The 22,332-nt window shown below is 42.9% G+C and overlaps 3 protein-coding genes across 4 annotated transcripts; 2 read left to right on the top strand and 1 right to left on the bottom strand.

Annotated features, from left to right (window-relative positions):
* Nucleotides 1–232: 232 nt before the first annotated feature.
* On the top strand, nucleotides 233–10,140 carry ALiX (programmed cell death 6-interacting protein-like protein AliX; the record flags this gene model as incomplete). Its single annotated transcript, XM_074096712.1, is given in 10 exon segments — nucleotides 233–351; nucleotides 790–917; nucleotides 3,158–3,311; nucleotides 3,715–4,297; nucleotides 4,372–4,616; nucleotides 4,619–4,743; nucleotides 4,979–5,200; nucleotides 5,202–5,615; nucleotides 6,827–6,938; nucleotides 7,922–10,140. Coding segments are annotated over 10 exon segments (2,320 nt in total), but the record flags the coding sequence as incomplete, so codon positions are not given.
* A 1,657-nt stretch (nucleotides 10,141–11,797) lies between these two features.
* Nucleotides 11,798–15,256, bottom strand: ND-MLRQ (NADH dehydrogenase (ubiquinone) MLRQ subunit). The gene is made up of 3 exons (XM_074096710.1): nucleotides 15,118–15,256; nucleotides 13,881–14,027; nucleotides 11,798–11,943 (listed from the first exon to the last, which is right to left on the bottom strand). Exons 1-3 carry the CDS (start codon nucleotides 15,157–15,159, stop codon nucleotides 11,887–11,889), a joined length of 246 nt encoding a protein of 81 aa, XP_073952811.1. The 5' UTR covers nucleotides 15,160–15,256; the 3' UTR covers nucleotides 11,798–11,886.
* A 115-nt stretch (nucleotides 15,257–15,371) lies between these two features.
* On the top strand, nucleotides 15,372–21,713 carry mats (MOB kinase activator-like 1). 2 transcript variants are annotated; one of them, XM_074096708.1, is made up of 4 exons: nucleotides 15,372–15,676; nucleotides 16,078–16,244; nucleotides 19,030–19,257; nucleotides 19,683–21,713. In XM_074096708.1, exons 1-4 carry the CDS (start codon nucleotides 15,663–15,665, stop codon nucleotides 19,925–19,927), a joined length of 654 nt encoding a protein of 217 aa, XP_073952809.1. In that variant the 5' UTR covers nucleotides 15,372–15,662; the 3' UTR covers nucleotides 19,928–21,713. The 2 variants fall into 2 exon arrangements, with proteins under 2 accessions (XP_073952809.1, XP_073952810.1); XM_074096709.1 differs by lacking the exon at nucleotides 15,372–15,676 and adding an exon at nucleotides 15,714–15,897.
* Nucleotides 21,714–22,332: the final 619 nt, after the last annotated feature.

Genomic DNA, 22,332 nt, shown 5'->3' with positions numbered 1-22,332 from the left:
TTTTGTGTCAACTTGCGGACAGTGCGGTCGGGGAACGTGCGCCGGAGGTGTCATCGCCCTCTGTAAACAAAGGGCGGCGCAGGGCGCAGCCGCAGCTGATGTTTATTTATTTATTAGCGTTTGTTGGTCGCGCTCGTGGCTCTTAGCGGCCAGCTCTAGCGAGTGAACGGGCGTGACGAGCCTCGCGGAGTTCCCAACGAGCACATTTTAACGAGCCGTTGTCTACCGGCAGCTACTACGACCAGCTGGTGTCGCTGGAGGGCAAGGTGCCGCCGCAGGAGGTGCAGATCCCCTTCAAGTGGAAGGATGCCTTTGACCGCGGGTCCATCTTTGGAGGCAGGATGAGTCTCAGTGCGTATCTGTTTAATTTTTACTCCACATGATGTGAATAACCACAATATTTGACCTTAGCCTTGTGAGGCTTTAGTTAGTGGTAGATGTTTGCAAGACTAGTCCTTTGTGCGAAGTATATGCATGAATGAAAAGATGAACAGTCAACCAATTTTATTCCTCAGCCACCATGGAATCTCATCATAGTAAATAATTTTGTCTTTCTATAACATGATTTATCAAATGATGTTGAATGTTATTAAGACACGGTTCTGTGGTGGCCTACAAATCAAATCGGTTGAATATACTATCTCGTATTGACATGTAATGCAAAATGGGTCCGCTAGGATGTTTATATGAGGCCTGGGGTGATCACTTAACTAAGAAGTTAACTATGAATGGTTCTATTTGGTAGCGGGTGTGTCATGGTAGTGTGGTGTAACATGTGTGTGTGTGCAGCGGTGAGCTCGCTGGCGTACGAGCGTGTGTGCGTGCTGTTCAACATCGGCGCGCTGCAGAGCATGCTGGCTGCGCAGCAGCCGCTCGACACAGAGGACTCGCTCAAACTGGCTGCCAAGCTGCTGCAGGTCAGTGCTGACGCCGACACCCCTACAACCTTGCAGCCCCTATACAGCCGCGAGCTTTTAACGTGCCATCCCTCTGAAGTATTGCATGAAAAAGAGACGGTGTGCTCAATCCGCACGGTTAGGCTGATTTTCCACAGAGATGTGCGAGGATGTGTAGCAAGCTCTTTTTGAGTAAGCAAGTGGGATGCGTTGAGGCGGGGCGGACATACCTACCTAGCAACACATTCCTGGACACACATCCTTCTCTTGTTTTGTACATACAAAAACCTTGCTCGGCTCACCTGTTAAACCAGAGCTGTGCTAAGCGAGGATAGATAAATGGAGCCTTTCTATTGGTTCATTATAAACACATTCCTCGCGACACATCCTGACGCAGACTTAGCCGCATATAGCCCTAGACCCGAGCGCGAGGCAAGTCACGAAAAGCGTGTATGAAGCAGCATTCACCGCGCAACTTAAGGACTGATTTTATCGCCTCGAATTATGGCAGGTCTTTGCCCCATTCCATTTGTAAACAATATCGTTTTCACGCGATTTCGTGGCTAGGCTAGGCGGTCACAGTTGCTTAGAATGTGCATAGAATAGAATGAATTATTTAATGTGGACTACCTACAAATCACGACATACATTCGCTAAACCAATAAAAACACGCATATCACGACATACATCTCCCATCCAGTCACAAGCACCACTCATGCATAAGTTACACATTCCTTACTAACACTTAACACATACTCAAGCACTCTCCTTTCATCCTCCGTTCACACAACAATTGATTTGTAAATTAAGTCAAAGCTAATTAAATGTTATATACCAAATTTCATTGCCCCATTAAAAGTTCATTGCCCCGACTAGTACCACAAAAACTATAAAGGTATAATTCCAATAATTGAATAGGCACTATACCTACCGTTAAGCGATTCGAACACAATCCGGGAGTAACGTAAAGACGGCGCATAAAAAATGTATCTCAAAAATGCGTCAAAACTGAGTATTAAGTAATGAACTTTTAGACAGATTTATATGGCGCGTGGTATAAAAGTCAACTAAATTCACCTTGTTCCTATACTGAACAAAGATAAAACAAACCACAACATCTTAGTCGTATATCAGGTATTAGCTGACGACAGTAAATATCTATAAGTAATTAATTCATAAATTAATATATGTATACTTTAATAAACTGCTATTGGTCAGGGCACATTTTTGACGACCGGATGGCCGAGTGGTTAGAGAACCTGACTACGAAGCTTAAGGTCCCGGGTTCGAATCCCGGCCGGGGCAGATATTTGTATGAATAATACGAATGTTTGTTCTCGGGTCTTGGATGTTTAATATGTGTTTAAGTATGTATTTTTATCTATATAGTATGTTTATCCGTTGCCTAGTGTCCATAGTACAAGCTTTGCTTAGTTTGGGACTAGGTCAATTGGTGTCAAGTGTCCCATGATATTTATTTATATTTGTTTGGTCCAAATGTTATGCTTCCCTCTGAAGAGGAACCACCGTAACAACCGAGCTATCGTGTGAGTCTTCACATTACATTAAAAAAAACTCAGTTGTTATACTCAAGGTTCTGCTCTCAAATAACCATGAGCATCACGTCACTAAACACATACAGAGACTCTACACAGGTGGTAGATTTTTTTTGACATTCATAAGTGGTTGTTATAGCCTTATAGCCTAAATTGAATAAAGATATTTTCACTTTGACTTTGACACAATATAATATGTTAAAATTTGCCCATTCGCTTCGACGGAAGAAAGAAGTTTCTTAAAAAAAATAACCAACCTGATTAAAAAAGTGGCCCAGGTACACCTAATCAAAAAACAACAAAACAGCGGAATTAATCTGCGGAAGTGGAAGATCCATGAGTAAAGTCATGGTTGGCTGTAGGTAGGAAGGGGCTATTCCAAATATTATTGATGTTACTAAGGATAGTTAAGATTGCCCACGCACCGTTCTAATAGCCTGCAATGAGTGTATGATTACTTTGTTTGATAAGATTTTATGCATGCAAAAGGACAACTTTGTAAATCACTTGTTGTCTCGTGGATGTAAATTCGGGGCAAATCCATCTGGCAACAATTTAGTGTTGCTTTCAAAGCGTCGAAACCAGTATGCTGACGTATCCGATTGAAATTTACCGGCAACTTCAATTGATATTCTAGTTTGAGTAGAAATAGTCCGTTCGCGTGACGAGGTAGTGTAGTGTCATGTGTGCTGGTCCTGCCTGCAGCAAGCGGCGGGCGTGTTCCTGGAGCTGAAGACGTCCGTGCTGGGCGCCGTGCACCAGGAGCCCACGCCCGACCTGCAGCCCGACACGCTGCACGCGCTGTCCGCGCTGCTGCTCGCGCAGGCGCAGGAGGTCATCGCCTACAAGTGCATCCGTGGTCAGTACGCAACCACGCTGTTAACGATCTCGCAATTCTATTACGACCGTGCAACCGGCTCGCAGTCGGTGTGCGGTTGACAGGACTGCACGACGACTGCAAGCGGACTGCACAGAGTCGGCTCGCAGTTTTGATGCAGTCGGTGTAACTGCATCAAATCTACACGCACTCAAACTGCCACTCTGCAGCTGGGTCGCAGTTCAAATGCTGTCCGTCTGTACCGGCCCTTACAATTTACTGTAAACTTATGTAAACTCGTAATAATGTCATATCTTCTGTTTTAAATGAACTGTTAATGTCTATGTGAGTCAACCGGAGATAGACACATTTGCCCCAAGATGGGGCAAGCGTGGCTACAGTGTCAGCAGACTCGGTAATGTGGGGGCGCTCGGGCTTGTCGCAGACGAGATGAAGGAGAGCATGGTGGCGCGCGTGTGCGGGCAGTGCGAGGAGCTGTACACGGACGCGGCGCGGCTCATGGCGCGCGAGCCGCAGCGCGCGCTGTGGGACCGCGACTGGCCCGCGCTCGTGGCCGCCAAGCAGCAGGCCTTCCGCGGCCTCGCGCAGCTGTACCAGAGCCTCGTGTGCCGCGCCAACAAGGCCGTCGGCGAGGAGATCGCGCGCCTGCAGGTCGCCGTGGACCAGCTGCGCGCCGCCGCCTCGCGCCTCCCGCAGGCGCCGCTGCTGGCCGACCAGCTGACGCGCGCCACCAGGCACCTCGCCGAGGCCAACAAGGACAACGACTTCATCTACCACGAGCGCGTGCCCGACGCGCGCCAGCTGGAGCCCGTGGGCCGCGCCGCCGTCGCCAAGGCGCTGCCGGTGCCGGCGCGCTGGACGGCCGCGCCGCCCGCCGGCCGCGACCTGTTCGCCGCGCTGCTGCCCGCCGCCGCGCACCGCGCGCTCTCCGCCGCCCAGACGCGCCGCGTCGAAGCCGTCGCGCAGGAGGTCAACGGCCTGCGCGACGCCACGCAGCTGCTAAACAGGTGAGTGTCGGCGGCGGGCGGCATCGCACCACCCGCACGGCACGGCACGGCACTGACCGCCCGCCCGTTTGCAGCATCCTGGCGTCGCTGAACCTGCCGGCGTGCGTGGAGCAGCAGCAGGGCGAGGAGCTGCCGGAGTCGATCGTGTCGCGCGCGCGCGGGGTGCGGGAGGCGGGCGGGGCGGGGGCGCTGCGCGCGCTCATGGAGGAGCTGCCGCAGCTGCTGCAGCGGAACCGCGACATCCTGGACGAGGCCGAGCGCATGCTGCGCGAGGAGGAGGACGCCGACGCCGCGCTGCGCGCGCAGTTCGGCGCGCGCTGGGCCGCACGCCCTCGCCGCAGCTCACCGAGGCCTTCCGCGCCAACGCCGCCAAGTACCGCCAGATCATCGACAACGCGGTGCGCGCCGACGCCATCGTGCAGCAGAAGTTCGCGCAGCACAAGGAGGTGCGTATCGGGGCCGGGGGTCGGGGTCGCGGGGGACACTATTTACCGGCCCGCATGATATCGACCCGATTTATCGTGTACACGCCCATACGGAGCGACGCGAGTTTCCAACCGTAATACGAAAAATCGATTCGATATTTGACATGTCGGTTGATGCGGGCCGATAAACAGTGTCACCGGTGACTCTTGTCCCTCGCGCCCCCTTGCTCGCTGACCGCGCGCTCTCGTTCCGCAGGACATCGAGCTGCTGGGGCGCAGCGACGGCGAGATCACGGCTGGCATGCCGGAGGCGACGGCGGGCGCGGGGGGCGCGGAGGGCGCGGACGCGGCGGCCGAGCTGCGCGCGCTGATGGGGCAGGTGGAGCGGCTCAAGAGCGACCGCGACGCGCTCGAGCGCGAGCTGAAGGACGTGACGCTGGACCTCCGCGAGCAGTTCCTGGCCGCGCTGGCGGCCGACGGGCGCCGTGGACGAGCCGGCGCTGACGGCGGCCGCGCTGGGCGCCGCGCTGGCCCCGCTGCAGCGCCGCGCGGTCGCGCTCGCGCAGGACCAGGAGCGGCTGGTGGCCGCGGTGCAGGCGGCGCACGCGCGCTGGGCGGCGGCGGCGGCGCGGCGGGGGGCGGCGGGGGCCGCGCTGGGCCGCCTGTGCGCCGCGCACGACGCCTACACAGACCTGACCGCCAACCTGACGGAGGGCGTCAAGTTCTACAACGACCTGACGCAGCTGCTGGTGACCTTCCAGAACAAGATCTCCGACTTCTGCTTCGCGCGCCGCACCGAGAAAGAGGAACTGCTCAAGGACCTCACGCAGGACGCCTCGCGCGTGCAGCGCCCCGCCCCCGCGCCGCCCCAGCAGCCCCAACCCGCGCAGGAGGTGATGCTTTCTTTATTTATCTTAACTAAATCAAACATAGACTTTCAACATTTTAAGTTACAAAAATCATTGAGTACGAAATAAACGTATTCATACTTATCCAATTCATATGTAATGTAAAAACTACAATAAGTCCTTTATATTAAAAAGGTCTCTGAGCGTTAGGTAGGAGGATAAATAAAAATTAAATTAGTTCTTTTTCGCTTTATTAGATACTCTCTTGTTTTTTGGACCGCAGTGACGATTTGGGGTGACAGTCTTTACCGGCCCGACACATGGAAATAACGACCCTGTTTTTCGTGTACACGCACATTAAATGCCATGCCACTAAATATCAGCCCGGTATGCATCGTACCGCGGTGACCATTCCTGACCTGCTAAATACCGACCAGATAATTAACTGGATGTTATTACCGACTCTGTTTTTCGTGTACACGGAATATTAATGAATTTTGTAGAAAATAAACTTAATTAGGTGCTGGCGCTTCGCTGGCCGCTGCCGCGGCACGCTCGCTACGCTCGCTCGGCTCACGCATTGTGGTCACAATTGAACCTAGCACAAACGAAAGGGAAAAACATGTCGATAATTATTGACTTTCGATTATCATGCCGGTATTTATCAGGTCGGAATGTTAGAGCGGTATTTATACATACCGGGTAGATATTTCGTGACCGAAAATTACCGCACTGTTATTTCGAAGCCATTTGGGCTACCAAATATCAGGTCGGTATTGCTCGGCCGGTAAAGTCATGTCGGTTTTGAGTACTCCCCACGATTTGCCTCATGGGGCAAACACAACTATTTCTGATTTTTTTTACAAAATTTATTTAAGGTGTTTCTGGAGCAAATAAGGAACACGATGTAGATGTTTTCGACAGCTGGCGTCATTAAATAGTAAGTTATTTTACTGGAAAAGTAGTCACGCAAGCTGTTCAGCGACTTCTGAGTATAGCTACCATCCATCACTTAATTGTTAAATTAAGAATAAGTAAATTGAGTTGTTAATAATAATATTCTATTTCTCTTTCATATAAATACAATTTTTACAAACTTATGGGCTATAAATGACGTCGCAGCTCACTATTGCGTTATAAAATCTGTGGGAGAATCGCATTTCAACTGTTTATAAAGTACGAGTACGTCGATTCATTGGCGGTGCCGGTGGTGCCAAATACCGTATTAAAGTACGTTGTGTTGTTCCGCTCGGCAGCCACCGGTGGTAGCCACGAAGAAGGACCCTCCCCCGCGGCCGCCGCCGCCCGCCGCAGCCCCCGCCCCCGCCGCCGCCGCCGCCGCGCTGCCCTACCCCGTGCAGCCACAAGGTACGTTACTCATCAAGCTGGGACCAATCTTTTGATTCTCGTCACTCGAAAAATAGCATCCGAAACTCAATTGAAACTGACTGATAAAACCCTGTGTGTAACTACAATACAACATTACGGCAGAAATGAATTTTTCAACTAATTGGAATTGTAATTTTCTGATACTCGTATTTCAAATTTAGCAACACTTTTAACCGCTTTAAAATGATGTTTTCGAGACGTGATTTGAAAATTGGTACCTTGTTCGATCGAGATGTCCGAGCCAAGCAGTAGTACTTAGCTTATGGCAACAATCGTACGAAACTATAGCCTCTTATTCATGGTAAACATTTGTTGCGCAACATTTGCTGAGTTTTGCTCTCCGAGCGGCAACACAGCAACATGCAGTGAGCAACTCAGCAACACGTTGATTCAACAATGTTGCTCAGTAAATGTTTACCGTGAATACGGGGCTTATTAACTCTTCAAATTGTACAGTTTAAACCCACAACTGTTATTAATCATGCGATGTAGAAGACTATGTACCTCCTACGGGTTCAGGACTTCAGTGTCTCAATCTAGGTACTCGAGCAGGCGCGGACTGCATCGTAATTTGCGATTGTGCAATAATCAATAACAGCTACGTTGCTCTCTCGTTTTGAAGAGCAACATCAACCTTAGTGTTTATAAACCGTCAATCATTTAATAGAGTGCATTTTCATCACACTTGCTCGTAAGCACTATCGCAACATGCGGGCTAACTTGGTTGCAATTTTTACAAGCTTTCATTTATTTTCTCCTCGTATCGTATTTGTTTGTTTAAAATCCTCGCTCAGTCTTCGACTTCCAGCTTCTAATTAACTCTCCCTTCAAACACATTGTAACTATTTTCGAGATTAATTCCTAATAAAAGCAGTATCGTGCGCGCTTCCCCCGCAAGCGTACGTACGGCGTTCGTGATACGTTGCTAATACCGATACATTACGGTGTGTGTGGTCCGGCAGGCATGCCGCTGCCGTACGGCGCGCCGTACGGGTACTACGCGGCGCCGATGCCGACGGCGTACAACCCGTACGCGACGCTGCCGTACCCGCACCACGCGCCGCGCCTGCCCGCGCCCGCGCAGCCCTACCAGCCGTACCAGCACCCCGGCGCGCCGGCCGGCTACCCCGCGCCCCCGCAGCACGGCTACAACCCCTACGGGCCGCCCCCGCCCCAGTAGCCCAGCAGTAGCACTCGCATGCCGGCATTCCGTTTATCCGGGGTCTCCCATCGCGAACCCTCGACGAATCTCGAATAAATGGAATGCCTTTCGAGCATAATATATATTTTTCGTATGCCTAGTTTTAAGGATCGGGTGCAGGTTGTTACTAGAGATTGTTGACGCGCTTCGAGGGCTCAAATCTGAAATAACGAGGGGCGCCCAGCCGCAGGGGCGGCCGGAACTGAAGAGTCTCCATGTTGCATTATTACCTATTCTTAACTTCTTAATATACGTTGTCATAATATAATATAGTAATATAAACACGTCATAATATTGTATTTTTTATAAGTATCTCGACTGTTAATTGTTTTTATTGTACTGTATTGTATTTGATCGAAGTTAGCGACGTGAGCGCGCGGCCTCGCACTGAACGACAGCGCATTTGACTCCACTTCACTGTTCAGTTCACTTCAGTAGGTGCTTTTAGTGCGAAATAAAGAATTATAATAGAATAGAACATAATAATTACATTTAATAATCAACACTACACGAAAATCAAGTAGTAATTTTCAATCAATTAATTGTAAACATGTGGTAAACAAATATTTTATCAAATTATAGTTTGTGTCTCCCTTTCACCATCCAAAACAACTGACAAATAATGTACTAATTTCCCAGTTCACTTGTCATAATATAATTATAATAATACTTTCAAACAATTACAATTAATTGTACCTTTACTATAATGAGTTTGTTTCAATAAATTTATTCCATAAAATATAAACGTCATAATATTGTATTTATTTACAAGTATCTCGACTGTTAATAATTGTTTTTATTGTACCTACTGTATTGTATTTGATCGAAGTTAGCGACGTGAGCGCGCGGCCTCGCACTGAACGACAGCGCATTTGACTCCACTTTACTGTTCGGTTCACTTCAGTAGGTGCTTTTAGTGCGAAATAAAGAATTATAATAGAATAGAACATAATAATTAAATTTAATAATCAACACTACACGAAAATCAAGTAGTAATTTTCAATCAATTAATTGTAAACATGTGGTAAACAAATATTTTTATCAAATTATAGTTTGTGTCTCCCTTTCACCATCCAAAACAACTGACAAATAATGTACTAATTTCCCAGTTCACTCGTCATAATATAATTATAATAATACTTTCAAACAATTACAATTAATTGTACCTTTACTATAATGAGTTTGTTTCAATAAATTTATTCCATAAAATATAAACGTCATAATATTGTATTTATTTATAAGTATCTCGACTGTTAATAATTGTTTTTATTGTACCTACTGTATTGTATTTGATCGAAGTTAGCGACGTGAACGCGGGGCCACGCACTGAACGACAGCGCATTTGACTCCACTTTACTGTTCGGTTCACTTCAGTAGGTGCTTTTAGTGCGAAATAAAGAATTATAATAGAATAGAACATAATAATTAAATTTAATAATCAACACTACACGAAAATCAAGTAGTAATTTTCAATCAATTAATTGTAAACATGTGGTAAACAAATATTTTTATCAAATTATAGTTTGTGTCTCCCTTTCACCATCCAAAAAAACTGACAAATAATGTACTAATTTCCCAGTTCACCGTCATAATATAATTATAATAATACTTTCAAACAATTACAATTAATTGTACCTTTACTATAATGAGTTTGTTTCAATAAATTTATTCCATAAAATATAAACGTCATAATATTGTATTTATTTATAAGTATCTCGACTGTTAATAATTGTTTTTATTGTACCTACTGTATTGTATTTGATCGAAGTTAGCGACGTGAACGCGGGGCCACGCACTGAACGACAGCGCATTTGACTCCACTTTACTGTTCGGTTCACTTCAGTAGGTGCTTTTAGTGCGAAATAAAGAATTATAATAGAATAGAACATAACAATTGAATTTATAATCAATATTGCATGAAAATCACGTAATAATTTTCAATCAATTGTAAACATGTAGTAAACAAATATTTTTATTTAATTGTTGTTTGTTTTTCATATTTGTCCCCCTTCCACCATCCAAAATAACTGACAGATAATTTAATAACTTTCCAGTGTTGTGTTGCCACCTTAGACTTATGTTGTTTATTTCTAGTTTTCTACTACGAAATTCGAAAATCGAAGTTGGTGTCGTTCCGTCCCTCTCACTCTCGTATTAAATAATATAAGCGTCAGCGGGACAGCAGTATACGAAGTTCGAATTTTGCACTTAGTAGTAGGCTCTAGTGCCTTTTGGCACTGCGTCAGCAACTTTTTTTTATCAGATTTCTAAACGGTAGGTAGATAGGTAGCGACATTTGGAATGAATTTCCCACTAACTGGTGACTCCGCAAAATTTCCAGCTACTTCTGATCTGAACTTATTACGTACAGTTGCATACAATATTTTATCTATATCCATATATTAAATCCTCTATCATGTGTTCCGCGAACCATTGAGAATGACCTTCATTAACTCTATATTAGGTATAGGTATGTCTGCCCCACGAGCTGCGCCCGCGACGACCTGCAGCTGCATATGAATTGGCAACTTGTTATCTACTTAGTACGATTGCTGAGCTATTCAGCTTTCATTATCTCTGTTGATAAATTGTTTCTCATTTTAGGGTTCTAAAGGGTGCAAGCCAAGTTAGTAAAGCTGCGCCGCCTGTTAGGCCATCATGTAGTCAAAACTGTGTGACGACTGACCATAGTCAATCGCCTAGTCAATTCCCAGTCCCAGCAGTGTCTTGATTGAAGTTTATTTTATTAGTATACCTACTAGACCTGGGCCCAATTGCATAACAAATTACAAGCTAATAGTATTAGTGATTTTGTATTGAAATTGACCTGCGGCTTCGCACAGCCGCACAGCTAAGGGTACGTTCAGGTGATAAGCACTGAACGCGCGTTTACCACTCAGGCCCTACACATGCTAACGAGCGTTTTAATAATGTTAGCATGTATACGGCCTGAATAAAGGAGCGGCCACACCACTGCTTAAAGAACGGGGACGGTACGGAATCGCAATGACGCATCGTATGCTCAGTTTTTATTGCATGCTATCCATACCGCTGCTTAATACGCAAACGGTGCGGAATGCGAAGGACTTTTCTAAACAAAAATCGTGACGTTTACAGCACGTCACTGCGATTCCGTATTGTGGAAAGCATGCAAAAAAACGGTGCACATACGATGCGTCACTGCGAGTCCGTACCGTCAGATCGTTGTGATTTCAAGATTTTGTCTCAATCCCGTGTGTATACTGGGATAAAACGTAGTCTATTTATTATTCAAATGTCCAGCTATCTACATACCTAATTTCATTAAAATCTGTCGAACCGTTTTAGCGTGAAGGGATAACAGACACACACACACATACAAACTTTTGCATTCATAATATTGTATAAGATTGCGTCTGGAATTTAATCCGTTCCTCTCACTCCAGCTCAACAGTCCTTCTTTTATTCGAAAAGGTTTTAGTTATAACTAACACAATTTTTGAAGTGCGAACGGCCTCCGCCGCGTGGGCGGCGCCCGAGGCTGCTGCGCCGCATCGCGGCCTATACACATAAGACGACTGCTCCCGTAGCCGTAGCTATTGAAGCTTGTGCTTTGAGGTAACACTATTAGGGTAAGTTTGTGAACAGAAACGCCAAATAAAATAATAGATAATTTATCACATAATTGCTATTTATTAAATTAAGACAATCTAAAGCAGCAGCAGCAGCGGCGCGGCGGGGCGCAGCCTAGTACTTGGGCGCCTGCGACTCCTCCTTGGAGTAGTCTCGGATCGGGGAGTAGAACTGCAACAAGAGGGCCTTCGTCAGTCAACAGTGCTCTGCGGGGCGGGGTGGAAAGTGTGTGTTTGTATGTTTGGTTAGTCCGTCTTTCATGTCGAAACGAAGCGACGGATCGACGTAATTTTTGGCACAGAGATAGTTTATGGGCCAGAGAGTGACATAGGCTACTTTTTATCCCGGAAACATGCACAGTTCCCGAGGGAACAACGCGCGATAGCCGAATTCCACGCGGGCGAAAGCTAGTATGTATATACGATGGAATGGAAAGCCGCCTGGAAGGAAAGTAGTCTGAATACCGAAGAAAGAAAAATTTACTCAAAAGGGAACGAAGTGGCGTTAAAAAATTCACTGTAGGTATGTGATACTCAAATGATTTTACTAGAGTATTGCGAGAACCCGGCCTGAGGCGCGAGGCTAAGTTCGCATTAGTCACATGATCGCGTCGCGTCATGAGCGGAATCTTTCTCTATTTGCCGTGTACAGTGCGCAGCACAGAAAGTTGTAATAAGAGGAATAGAAATGCCACGCGAGTATTTAAATACGACAGCGCATGTGGACAAAACTGAAGAGTTTCCCAGCTGTGTGTAACGAACATCAAAAAATGGATTATTGTAGACATGGTTCAAAAAGGATAACCTTTAGTTTTCGAGCACCGAAACCTATGAAAAAGGAGTTTTCCTTGCTCGCTAACAGCGGCAGCAGCAGCGGCCACAAACCGGCGACATCGATTGGGGAGCGCAATACACACGATAATGTTTCTATTCGCCTTATTATTTGTTCTGTGTTGAGCAATCACTAACACAAACACAAAACTCAGCCTACAACTTGTGCATTGTAGGTTTTCCTCAAACCTGCTGGATTCCTAAACATACATTACAGACATCTTTAACTCTTAAAAAGGTAGAGGCGATTTAGCGACCACATGCATTGACTTGGAAATTCAACCTTATTGTATTAGTTACAATATACATTGTAATTATTGAAAATACTACTAGCTTTAAAAATATCCTTTGTCAGGTATGTATTCAATAGCTTCTTTTGATTCTGTGATAGTATGCTCCAATAAATGGGGCCTTATTAAGGGTTAAGCATCTTGTTAAGGATGACTTACTGCAAAATAGTTTAGTTTTTGTTTGCCGGTAACCTTCTGACTCATAAGTCATAAGGAAAATCATTGAATGTTGTATCATGCTTTAAAAATCAACCACAGATACTAGAATTAGAATTGTAGTCTCAGCTCTGAATGTGAATCAATTTAAAAACCGGCTCAACCAATACATTAGCAATACAGAAAAACTATACTGTATAGATTTAACAAGTCATTACATTAAATTTTCAAGTGAATTTTTTCTTCACTAAAAATTGGCTGTATATATTCATTCATACATTGGCTATATTTTTATAATAATACATAATATTGGATATGGCAAATTCAGGAGTTGTCAAATACTATATTATTAAGTTAACGCCATGAACATTCCCATGGAAGATGGAAGAATATAATGACAAACATAGCAAATTCAATAGATTTTAAGAGAAGTCTAAAGGCGTTCCTTACTGATAAGGCCTATTATTCAGTGTAAGAATTTTTGACTGATACAATAAGTTGATTATGTTTGTTTGTTTGTTTATACTCTTTATTGTACAAAAAGGAAATACAAAAATGTTACACAAAAAAGAAAGTGCTAAGTACAAAGGCGGACTTATCCCTGATGTAATTTAAATATAAATTGTTAATACCCTAATATAAATAGTACTTAAGTGAATTTCAACATTATTTACAAGGCATGCTGCATGAATGCATCCAAATGAATTTGTGTGCCACAAGGTGCCACATAGTGAAACAAATAATACTGTAAGTAACAGCCTGTAATTTACCTATGTTGGACAAATAAATTATTGAATTTGTGCGTGTACATTGGAGCCAGCTGTTGAAGTACCTTGTGCTGCTTGTTGCGGTACTCCTCCCAGGGCTCGGGGTTGTTGCGCCTGCTCCAGGTGACCTCGGGCGAGCGCGTGGCCAGCCGCACCAGGTAGAACACCGCGCCACCGCAGCCCAGTGCCGTGCACACATACAGAGGGATCAACTGCACGCACACACATTGAAACAATGTAATGTAATGTGACTGATTCAGTACGAGGATTATAACAAATTCAACTAATATAGTATTATTATGCTTCCGAGAGTATTCTGCATGTTTGGTGAGCAGAGTAGTAAGTAAGAAAGTAAGTAGATCTTTATTTGCTAGAATACATTCCCCTGCATTAGCTCTCCACTGTCTACTCCTGTTCTCAGAGTCTCTCTCTACAACATTAAACATGTAGATGTAGCTTACATGTGGCAGCAGGCTCTTATTGTTGAAGCACCACAAGGAGTACTAATCAAGCCATTCAATAACATTCTATCTCCTCTAAATATTATTAAAATGTTGTTGCAAATTCAAAACACCATGCCACAACATTTCCAATTGGTTTCTGCTGAAATTCTGGCTGATTACCAAGGTTGGAAATATTCAATAACAATTAATTTATTTTTACATTCAAATTAAATTTGATCACTAACTAAAAAAGTTGATGTAATACTGAAATAAGTAAGCTTTTGAGTAGTTTGGTCAGGTAGCTCAAAGCAAATTCCTTGAGCTAGATAACAAGTTACTTAGGTGTATGTCCATATCACTAATATCTGAAAATGTAGATGCAGCACTATTGACCAGAACCTTAGTGCTGTGCGCAGTTGCGTCTGTCCGCTGCTGCGTAGTTTACGATTGCAATACAAGTGCATTGCATATTTTTAGACTTGCATTCCACTACAATATGTCTAAATGGAAATCTATTTTAAAAGAGTACAACCAGAGCAGAACCGTTTACAGCATACGTAAATATTCACGAAAAACAATAGCAGTGCAATGCCATTTTCATCGATTTATACCCTTATTAGGGCGGAAAAGTGCTGGATATGCTATATTATGAAATATTAACTGAGTACTCCATTTGTGAAGTTAATTTCTTTTAACGTAGACGGTAGTAATCAGCAAAAAACAATTTAACAACATACGTGACCTCAGATATGTAGCATCTTTCGAGTAAATAGAACGTACAGTGTTAAAGGGATTTAAGGTTAATTATGTAAGAGCTAGAAAAGTGAAATCCCTGAAGCAAATATTGATCTGTACTTACAGCCTTGTGCTTTTTCAAGCTCTGCAGCGTAAGTCCCTGCATCTTGATTGTGTCACTCTTTTAAATAGACGCGAAAAAAGTTTTCTTAATCGTCTCACTGACGATATTCGATTTAGGTATTTTACCTCGTAGTGAGACGACAAGTATAATGTCAAAAAAAGTGTTGCTATTGTAAATAGTCACGTCACGTCATTCATTACTTTCATTCTTTCTTAGGTTTCATTCCTCTTGTTCGTACCGTGATATTATTGTATCCTGTTAATATTAGTTAGTAAAATTAACCCAATATTTAACCTAAACCTATTTCTAAACATGATGTCATAAATAAAACAATATATTTGTAACAATGAATTGGTTTGGCTGAATATACACTTTCTAACGCTAGTTGTAAATAAAAAAGAAATAGTTGCAATAAACTTTTGACAAGTGAGTGAAGTGCATCTAAGAATAATAGATTTTTATTGTTATAACCTATTTTTAATGATTTGGTGCTACAAAACTGGAAAATATTTTAGAATAAAGTGCAGGCTCAATCCCTTATCAAGATGAGCTTTCTATTGTAAGTATCGGAGTGCGTGCCGCTACCGGAGAGGGTCTATTTATAACCGGACAGCTCTTCCGCCCGCTGACGTCTTGTTTACGTTCGCGCGGAGTCTAGGCAGTAATTAAACAGGATGGTGCCGGGCGCGGCCGCCCCGCCGGGCCCCCGGCCACGCTCATCAACCGCACCCTCGCGCCTGCATCTCGTCCCTCCGTTTCCGCCCTCGTTCTACGTTTTCGGTATCAGTCTACCTTATTTTTATTGTATATAACAAGTCTAAAATATATTTTGTATGATATACACATATTCTATCTCTTTTCGTGTGTTATTTACAGGTCTCTAATTCCACATGTGTTTTACTTGTAGTTACCCTAAATTTCTAACAGTGTTATCTTATAGCTGTTATGATAATGTTACAGTGGAAGTCGGTCTAATAAGACCTTCAAACCAAAGAAGAACATCCCGGAAGGCACCCACCAGTACGACCTGATGCGGCATGCGGCAGCCACGCTGGGCTCGGGCAACCTGCGCCTCGCAGTCATGCTGCCTGAGGGGGAGGACCTCAACGAGTGGGTTGCCGTCAACAGTAAGACAAACCACTCTCATATAATTATGTTATATGTTTCCTTAAACAGTTTCAACTCAAGCCTAATGTTGGTGTGTATGTAATGTTTTATCAGTTTCTATGAGTCAGTGTCATTGTGTTCCACTTAATAGAGCACTGACAGCAACAGGAAGCTGAAACATACATGGCCACAGCCACCATTGTGGGAATCATTTAGTGCACCCTCTGTTATTATGGTGCATGCAAATAATAATGTCAATAGTTGGTTAGTATGTGTTGTCTTGAAAGATTTGGCATGAATAAGTGATTTATTGATAGGATACAAACAATTATTGTTATACACAAAATTATAAAGTAAACAACAAATGAAAAAGCAACTAAAAAGTTACACAAGGAATTATTGCCATCTTCAAACATGTTATGTCAGAAATGTGAGAGTCATGAAGAATATCATTTAATTTCTACTTTTCTTTTCTTTTCTATTACATTTAGTGTCATACTCTCTAAGACTGAATCAGAGGCGTCTCTCTCTACCTATAGTGCAGGGTGTGCGTTATACACGGGCGCAAGCGGTGCTAGGGGCGCCGGCCGCGGCACTTTGTACCTATTCCATTTTGACCATGTGCTTCCTAGATGGTACTAAAGTAATAATTGCACACGGGCGCCACATGGGCTAAAGACACCGCTGACTGAATCTCTTTTTTGTGTTGACAGTTAATAAAAAAAAAATTTCAATTAAAATCTTTATTCATTATAACATGTTGAATCACAGCATTCACATTAGATGGGCATTTTGACAAAATTGTATACTTACCTTTTCTTTTTTTTTATTTTGCAAAAATATGGTTTTCCTCCTCAGAATCAAGAGCACAATTGATTCAGATAGTTTAAATGACTTGGAAAAAAGAAAAAAGCATGAAAAAAGTGACAATCAGGGGGACTACTACGCAATTCGAAAATAGATGTTTGTATTGTTTCGCTGATGCAAATATTATTTAATACGAGTGAGAGGGACGGTATGATAGGAACTTTGATTTTAGAATTTTGTTGTAACCCCCTGTATTGGTGGGTAGCCATTATTTTATTCAGTTGTTTTCTTATCAAAGTCAAAGTCAAAGTCAAAGTCAAAATATCTTTATTCAATTTAGGCTATAACAAGCACTTATGAATGTCAAAAAAAATCTACCACCGGTTCGGAAAAACCTCTGCTGAGAAGAATCCGGCAAGAAACTCAACGAGGTATATATATTTTTTTAAAACAGATTTACAATATTATTAAATGATATGTATACATCACAAGTATTTAACACAACTTTATTTTTACACAGTAGGTTCGCTATTTGAAGGGATCGCTAATGCGGATCGGAATTATTTCCAAATATCCCTGTCCATGATATAATCATTAACTTTATAATACGCCTTTGATATTAATGTCTTCTTAACAATAGATCTGAATTGTATCCGTTTCATTTGTAATATTTTTGGAATTTTATTATAAAAACGTATGCAATTTCCAGAAACGACTTTTTGGTTTTAGCCAGTCTGTAAGATGGAACTTTAAGCTTCCCTGTGTTTCTAGTAGCCTTTGGCTTATCGACGTTAGTGGGAAAATCACATACGTTCTTCCTAACATACATGATTATTTCAAAAACATAAAGCGACGGCAGGGTTAGGATATCTGTTTCCTTAAAAAAAGATCTTAAAGATTCACGCGTCTTCAAATTATAAATTGCTCTAATTGCTCTCTTTTGTAAGATAAAAATTTACTCAATGTCTGCAGCAGATCCCCATAAAATAAGGCCGTACGAAATAATGCTATTAAAGTAAGCAAAATACACCAACCGTGCCGTCGCCACATCGGTTAGCTGCCGTATTTTCCAAACTGCAAAAGCAGCAGAGCTCAATCTACCCGCGATTGCTGTGACGTGAGGTCCCCACTGTAGTTTAGAATCGAGCGTTATTCCTAAAAATACTGTTGATTTTACAAATTCAATAGTTTGACCATTTAACTTTATATTAGAAACTGAATTCGAGCTAGATGAATTTATCAACGAGAATTTAATACATTTAGTTTTCTTAGGATTTAGTAACAAATATTGGCAGCAAACCATGCGGATATCACGGACAGGGTTTCATTGGGCTCAATGAAGTCGGTATCTTTTCTACTAACCTTGAACAGTAAAGACGTGTCGTCAGCAAACATAACTATACCCGACTTTTGGCTTACCATATAAGTAAGGTCATTTACATAAATAAGATACAGGAATGGGGCAAGAATGGATCCTTGAGGCACTCCCATTTCGACCACATATCATCTTTCTTTTGACGAGTTTTCGTTTTAGACACAAAATAATTTCATTTTTTTCCTTGCAATGTGATGAAAATCATGGTGTGTATCATGGGCCGTACGGGGATTACAAACTCGAGTCATTATAAGTCCTCCACCTCATTAGTAATCCCCTTCTTACGCTTCTTAATGCACAATATTATTAAGTATAAGTATAATTTTTTTTTTTAGACTGGCAAAGCCAAAAGGAATAGTAATGATTTGATAACATTCTATTTTGTATTCAATATTTCATTATAAAATTTTTATTCGTCTGAGTCAAAAGGAGGCAAGGCAAATCAATTCAGATTTTTTAGAGGTTTTTTTGTACTACTCCATTTAACTCTTTTTTTTAGGGTTCCACAGCCCTACAAGGAACCCTTATAGTTTCGTCATGTCCATTGCGACTCAGTTTGAAGACTGGTAGTGTTATAATTTAGTAAGCTAGAGGAGACTAAGTGCGGCACGTTTGTGTTGCAGCGGTGGACTTCTTCAACCAGATCAACATGCTGTACGGCACGGTGACGGAGTTCTGCACGGAGGAGGCCTGCGCGGTCATGTCCGCGGGGCCCAAGTACGAGTACCACTGGGCCGACGGGCTGGCCGTCAAGAAGCCCATCAAGTGCTCCGCGCCCAAGTATATCGACTACCTCATGACCTGGGCGCAGGACCAGCTCGACGACGAGACGCTCTTCCCCTCCAAGATAGGTCATTGTCACTCAATATTCACTACACATTCTGCGGCTGCTCCCTAGATCTATCGACGCGAACAAAAAGCTTTATATTTCAAACATATTCGCTCATGCATGAGTTAGTGAGAAACTTCAAGGAAAAATAGAAGAAAATTAAGAAATTAAAATAAAAATGTTTAGTAGAAGAGTGGCTTGTCATATCAAGACCAACTTTCAAGTCGATGCAATTAACTTAGGAAATTAGAGAAGTATCTAAAGAGAATGACCTTTCAATATCTTTCAGAATGTTGAAACATGATAATTCCGATTCCATTATCTTCTTTTTTATTGTTATGCCCTCGATTGTACTCGTTTCTTACTAACAAATACTTCTACGAACGTTTAAAGTTTGTTAATTTTTAGGTAACGTTTTTAATATGTACGTGGTGGTGTCGGTTGCAGGCGTGCCGTTCCCGAAGAACTTCCTGGGCATCGCGAAGACGATCCTGAAGCGTCTGTTCCGCGTGTACGCGCACATCTACCACGCGCACTTCCCGCGCGTCGTGGCGCTCGGCGAGGAGGCGCACCTCAACACGTCCTTCAAGCACTTCATCTTCTTCGTCCAGGAGTTCGCGCTCATCGAGCGCCGCGAGCTGGCGCCGCTCCAGGAACTCATCGACAAACTGACGGCGCGCGACGCGCGGTGAGCGACACCACGCCACACGACACACGACACAAGACACACGACACACGAACCGCACTGCTGTTTTCATTTTTGCATTATTATGGTCAGGAACGGTTTTTATACTACCTACATACTCAAAAACACTATTTGAATCATACATAAAACAGTGCCGTGCCACAAACTACAGCTCAAATTACATTTTCAACTGATTGACGAGATTAATTAGAGCGGTAGTCAAGTTTAAATTTAACTCGATTATCTAATGGTATTTTTGAATGATGTGATTATAAAAGTCCCCCCGATCCCCTGCGGCCCGCGCTGAAACAATCGCTCTACAACATTTTAGAAACAGGCAAGCGATGTAGTTTGTAGTAAATAAGGCTAGCTATGTGGCGTGCGCCCGTTTGTCCCTCTAAATGCGACCCTGTATTCGGGCGCCGCGGTGCGGAAGGCACTATGTGTGATGTATGGAATCCATCAAAAGTCCTCTTCAAAATTAGACTCAAAACGTGGATTGCGTTTTATAACAATAATTACTGAAAGCGTGTGTGGAAGATACCAATTACGTTTTTGTTTTTGCGATTTTGAAATTGCTTTTGTATCTTGTCAACCCCGCGCGTCCCGCGATAACGATTCTGTTAACTTTTTGTGCAAAACATCTACAGCTACAGGGTTACTGATTGAAACTGACCTCATCACCTTGCAGAGTTAACTTTAAAAGCTCCTCTAGCCCGCGCGAGTCGCACACACATCAACGGTGATTACTTTCCAGAGTATATCATATAGTCCGGCCGTCACTGCCACATGCCTTACGGTTTATATTGTATCTTTCTGTAATGCTAACTTAATGTAAGCTCAATACCGTCTGGTCCGCCGGCCCCGCCGACCCCGCCGACGGACTTTTTGTACATTTTTGGTATAAAAGCTTGTGATAATGAAGTCTCAGGGGATCCTAATAATAGATTTATATTTATATATCGCCATATGTCGAGCAGACGAGCGCGCGTCGCGAGCGTCCTGGTGCGGTCTTCTGACAGTCTTTATATTTCTGTAAACTATTTAGGTATCGTAGTTCTAGTGTAAGGCTAGCGCCCGCCGGCCGGCGACCGGCGTCGGCCGAAAATAATATTTTTTTACCATTTGGAGGGTAATCGACTGTCAGTACTGAGGAGTTCAAATCATAATTAGTTATGCTCCTCACTAAGTTGTTTATATTTTTATTATCCTAAGTTATTTATTTATTGAGGTGACATAACCCAATTTTCCTAATAAATCAAATTCACTGTAAAAATAACAATGTACTGAAAAGTCGGAACAAGACTCCTACCGCTTTACTTGGCATATTCGCCGAAATTTTGTGTGACAGAAAGAAAATAAAGGTCGTTTCTAAAGTGAGCGACGGATACGCTAAGTGGAGCCCTAGCATTTATGGTCAAGTTGGAGCTCCGTCTCCGTTCCCTGCGCGCCACAGCCCACAGCGCGCTACAGGCGGCACCCGCGCTGGGGCGGCCGTTGGTCTAATCTAATTGTAAGCACGAGTGATTTTGCAGTTATTGATGAACTAGAATAATTTATCAGTTAAAGCCTAATTAATATTATAGTAACTATTTATTGACATTCTTTGTATGAACTTCTGTTTAATTAAAGCGTCGACAAATAATCTCATATCGTAACTTAAGTATTGTAGATATTACGAACGCATTTTGTGTGACGCGACTTTTTCTGCGCGGTAATTTTGTTTATTTTGTATTAGTTAATGTAATAGATATGACGCGAACAATTATTCAATAAAAAGTGATTACAATCTATATTTGCATAATTTCTGCCCCTTTTATGAGCTGTACCCTGATCTTAAACAAATAATGCATTGTCATAAGGGCGATAAATAAGGAATTACGAACGAGTCTATTACAAGCTTTATTGAGTCGATGTTCGTAATTCTAGTACCGCCCGTGCGACATACAATACAATTTTTTCATCACATTTCCGAGTAAAATTGTATATTTGTAAAAATATACCGGGTGTGGCCTGTAAATAAATAAATAATTATTTATTTATTTATTTACAGGCCACACCAATTGAATTGTCCCGTGATATTTATATATGGGTACTAAGCAACGGATAAATATAGTTATATGGATAGATACATACTTAAATACATATTAAAGACCCGAGAACAAACATTCGTATTTTTCATACAAATATCTGCCCCGACGCGGGAATCGAACCCGGGACCTCAAGCTTCGTAGTCAGGTTCTCTAACCACTAGGCCATCTGGTCGTCTAATAATAGTAATATGAGCAAATAGATATAGTTTAATTATAGTTAGTGTTTAGTATCGTAACTAAGGGACCCCATACATCCCTGTATTTCTTTTATTATTATTTTTTGTATTTTTTTTTCTTTAATTGTATAATATAGTTTTTA

Source organism: Choristoneura fumiferana, chromosome 13 (genome assembly GCF_025370935.1).
Source record: "Choristoneura fumiferana chromosome 13, NRCan_CFum_1, whole genome shotgun sequence".
NCBI lineage: Eukaryota > Metazoa > Arthropoda > Insecta > Lepidoptera > Tortricidae > Choristoneura > Choristoneura fumiferana.
Note: the sequence above shows the minus strand (reverse complement) of the source record. Positions and strands in the feature narration are given on the sequence as shown.

Bases quoted from the DNA above. Each gene is read 5' to 3' on its own strand.
- mats (XM_074096708.1), top strand. The intron at 16,245-19,029 runs GTAAGACAAACC...TTTGTGTTGCAG, and splicing joins CGAGTGGGTTGCCGTCAACA to CGGTGGACTTCTTCAACCAG. The intron at 19,258-19,682 runs GTCATTGTCACT...TGTCGGTTGCAG, and splicing joins GCTCTTCCCCTCCAAGATAG to GCGTGCCGTTCCCGAAGAAC.
- ND-MLRQ (XM_074096710.1), bottom strand. From the start codon at position 15,159: ATGCAGGGACTTACGCTGCAGAGCTTGAAAAAGCACAAGGCT. The intron at 14,028-15,117 runs GTAAGTACAGAT...GTGTGCGTGCAG, and splicing joins GCTTGAAAAAGCACAAGGCT to TTGATCCCTCTGTATGTGTG. The intron at 11,944-13,880 runs GTACTTCAACAG...CTCTTGTTGCAG, and splicing joins ACCGCAACAAGCAGCACAAG to TTCTACTCCCCGATCCGAGA.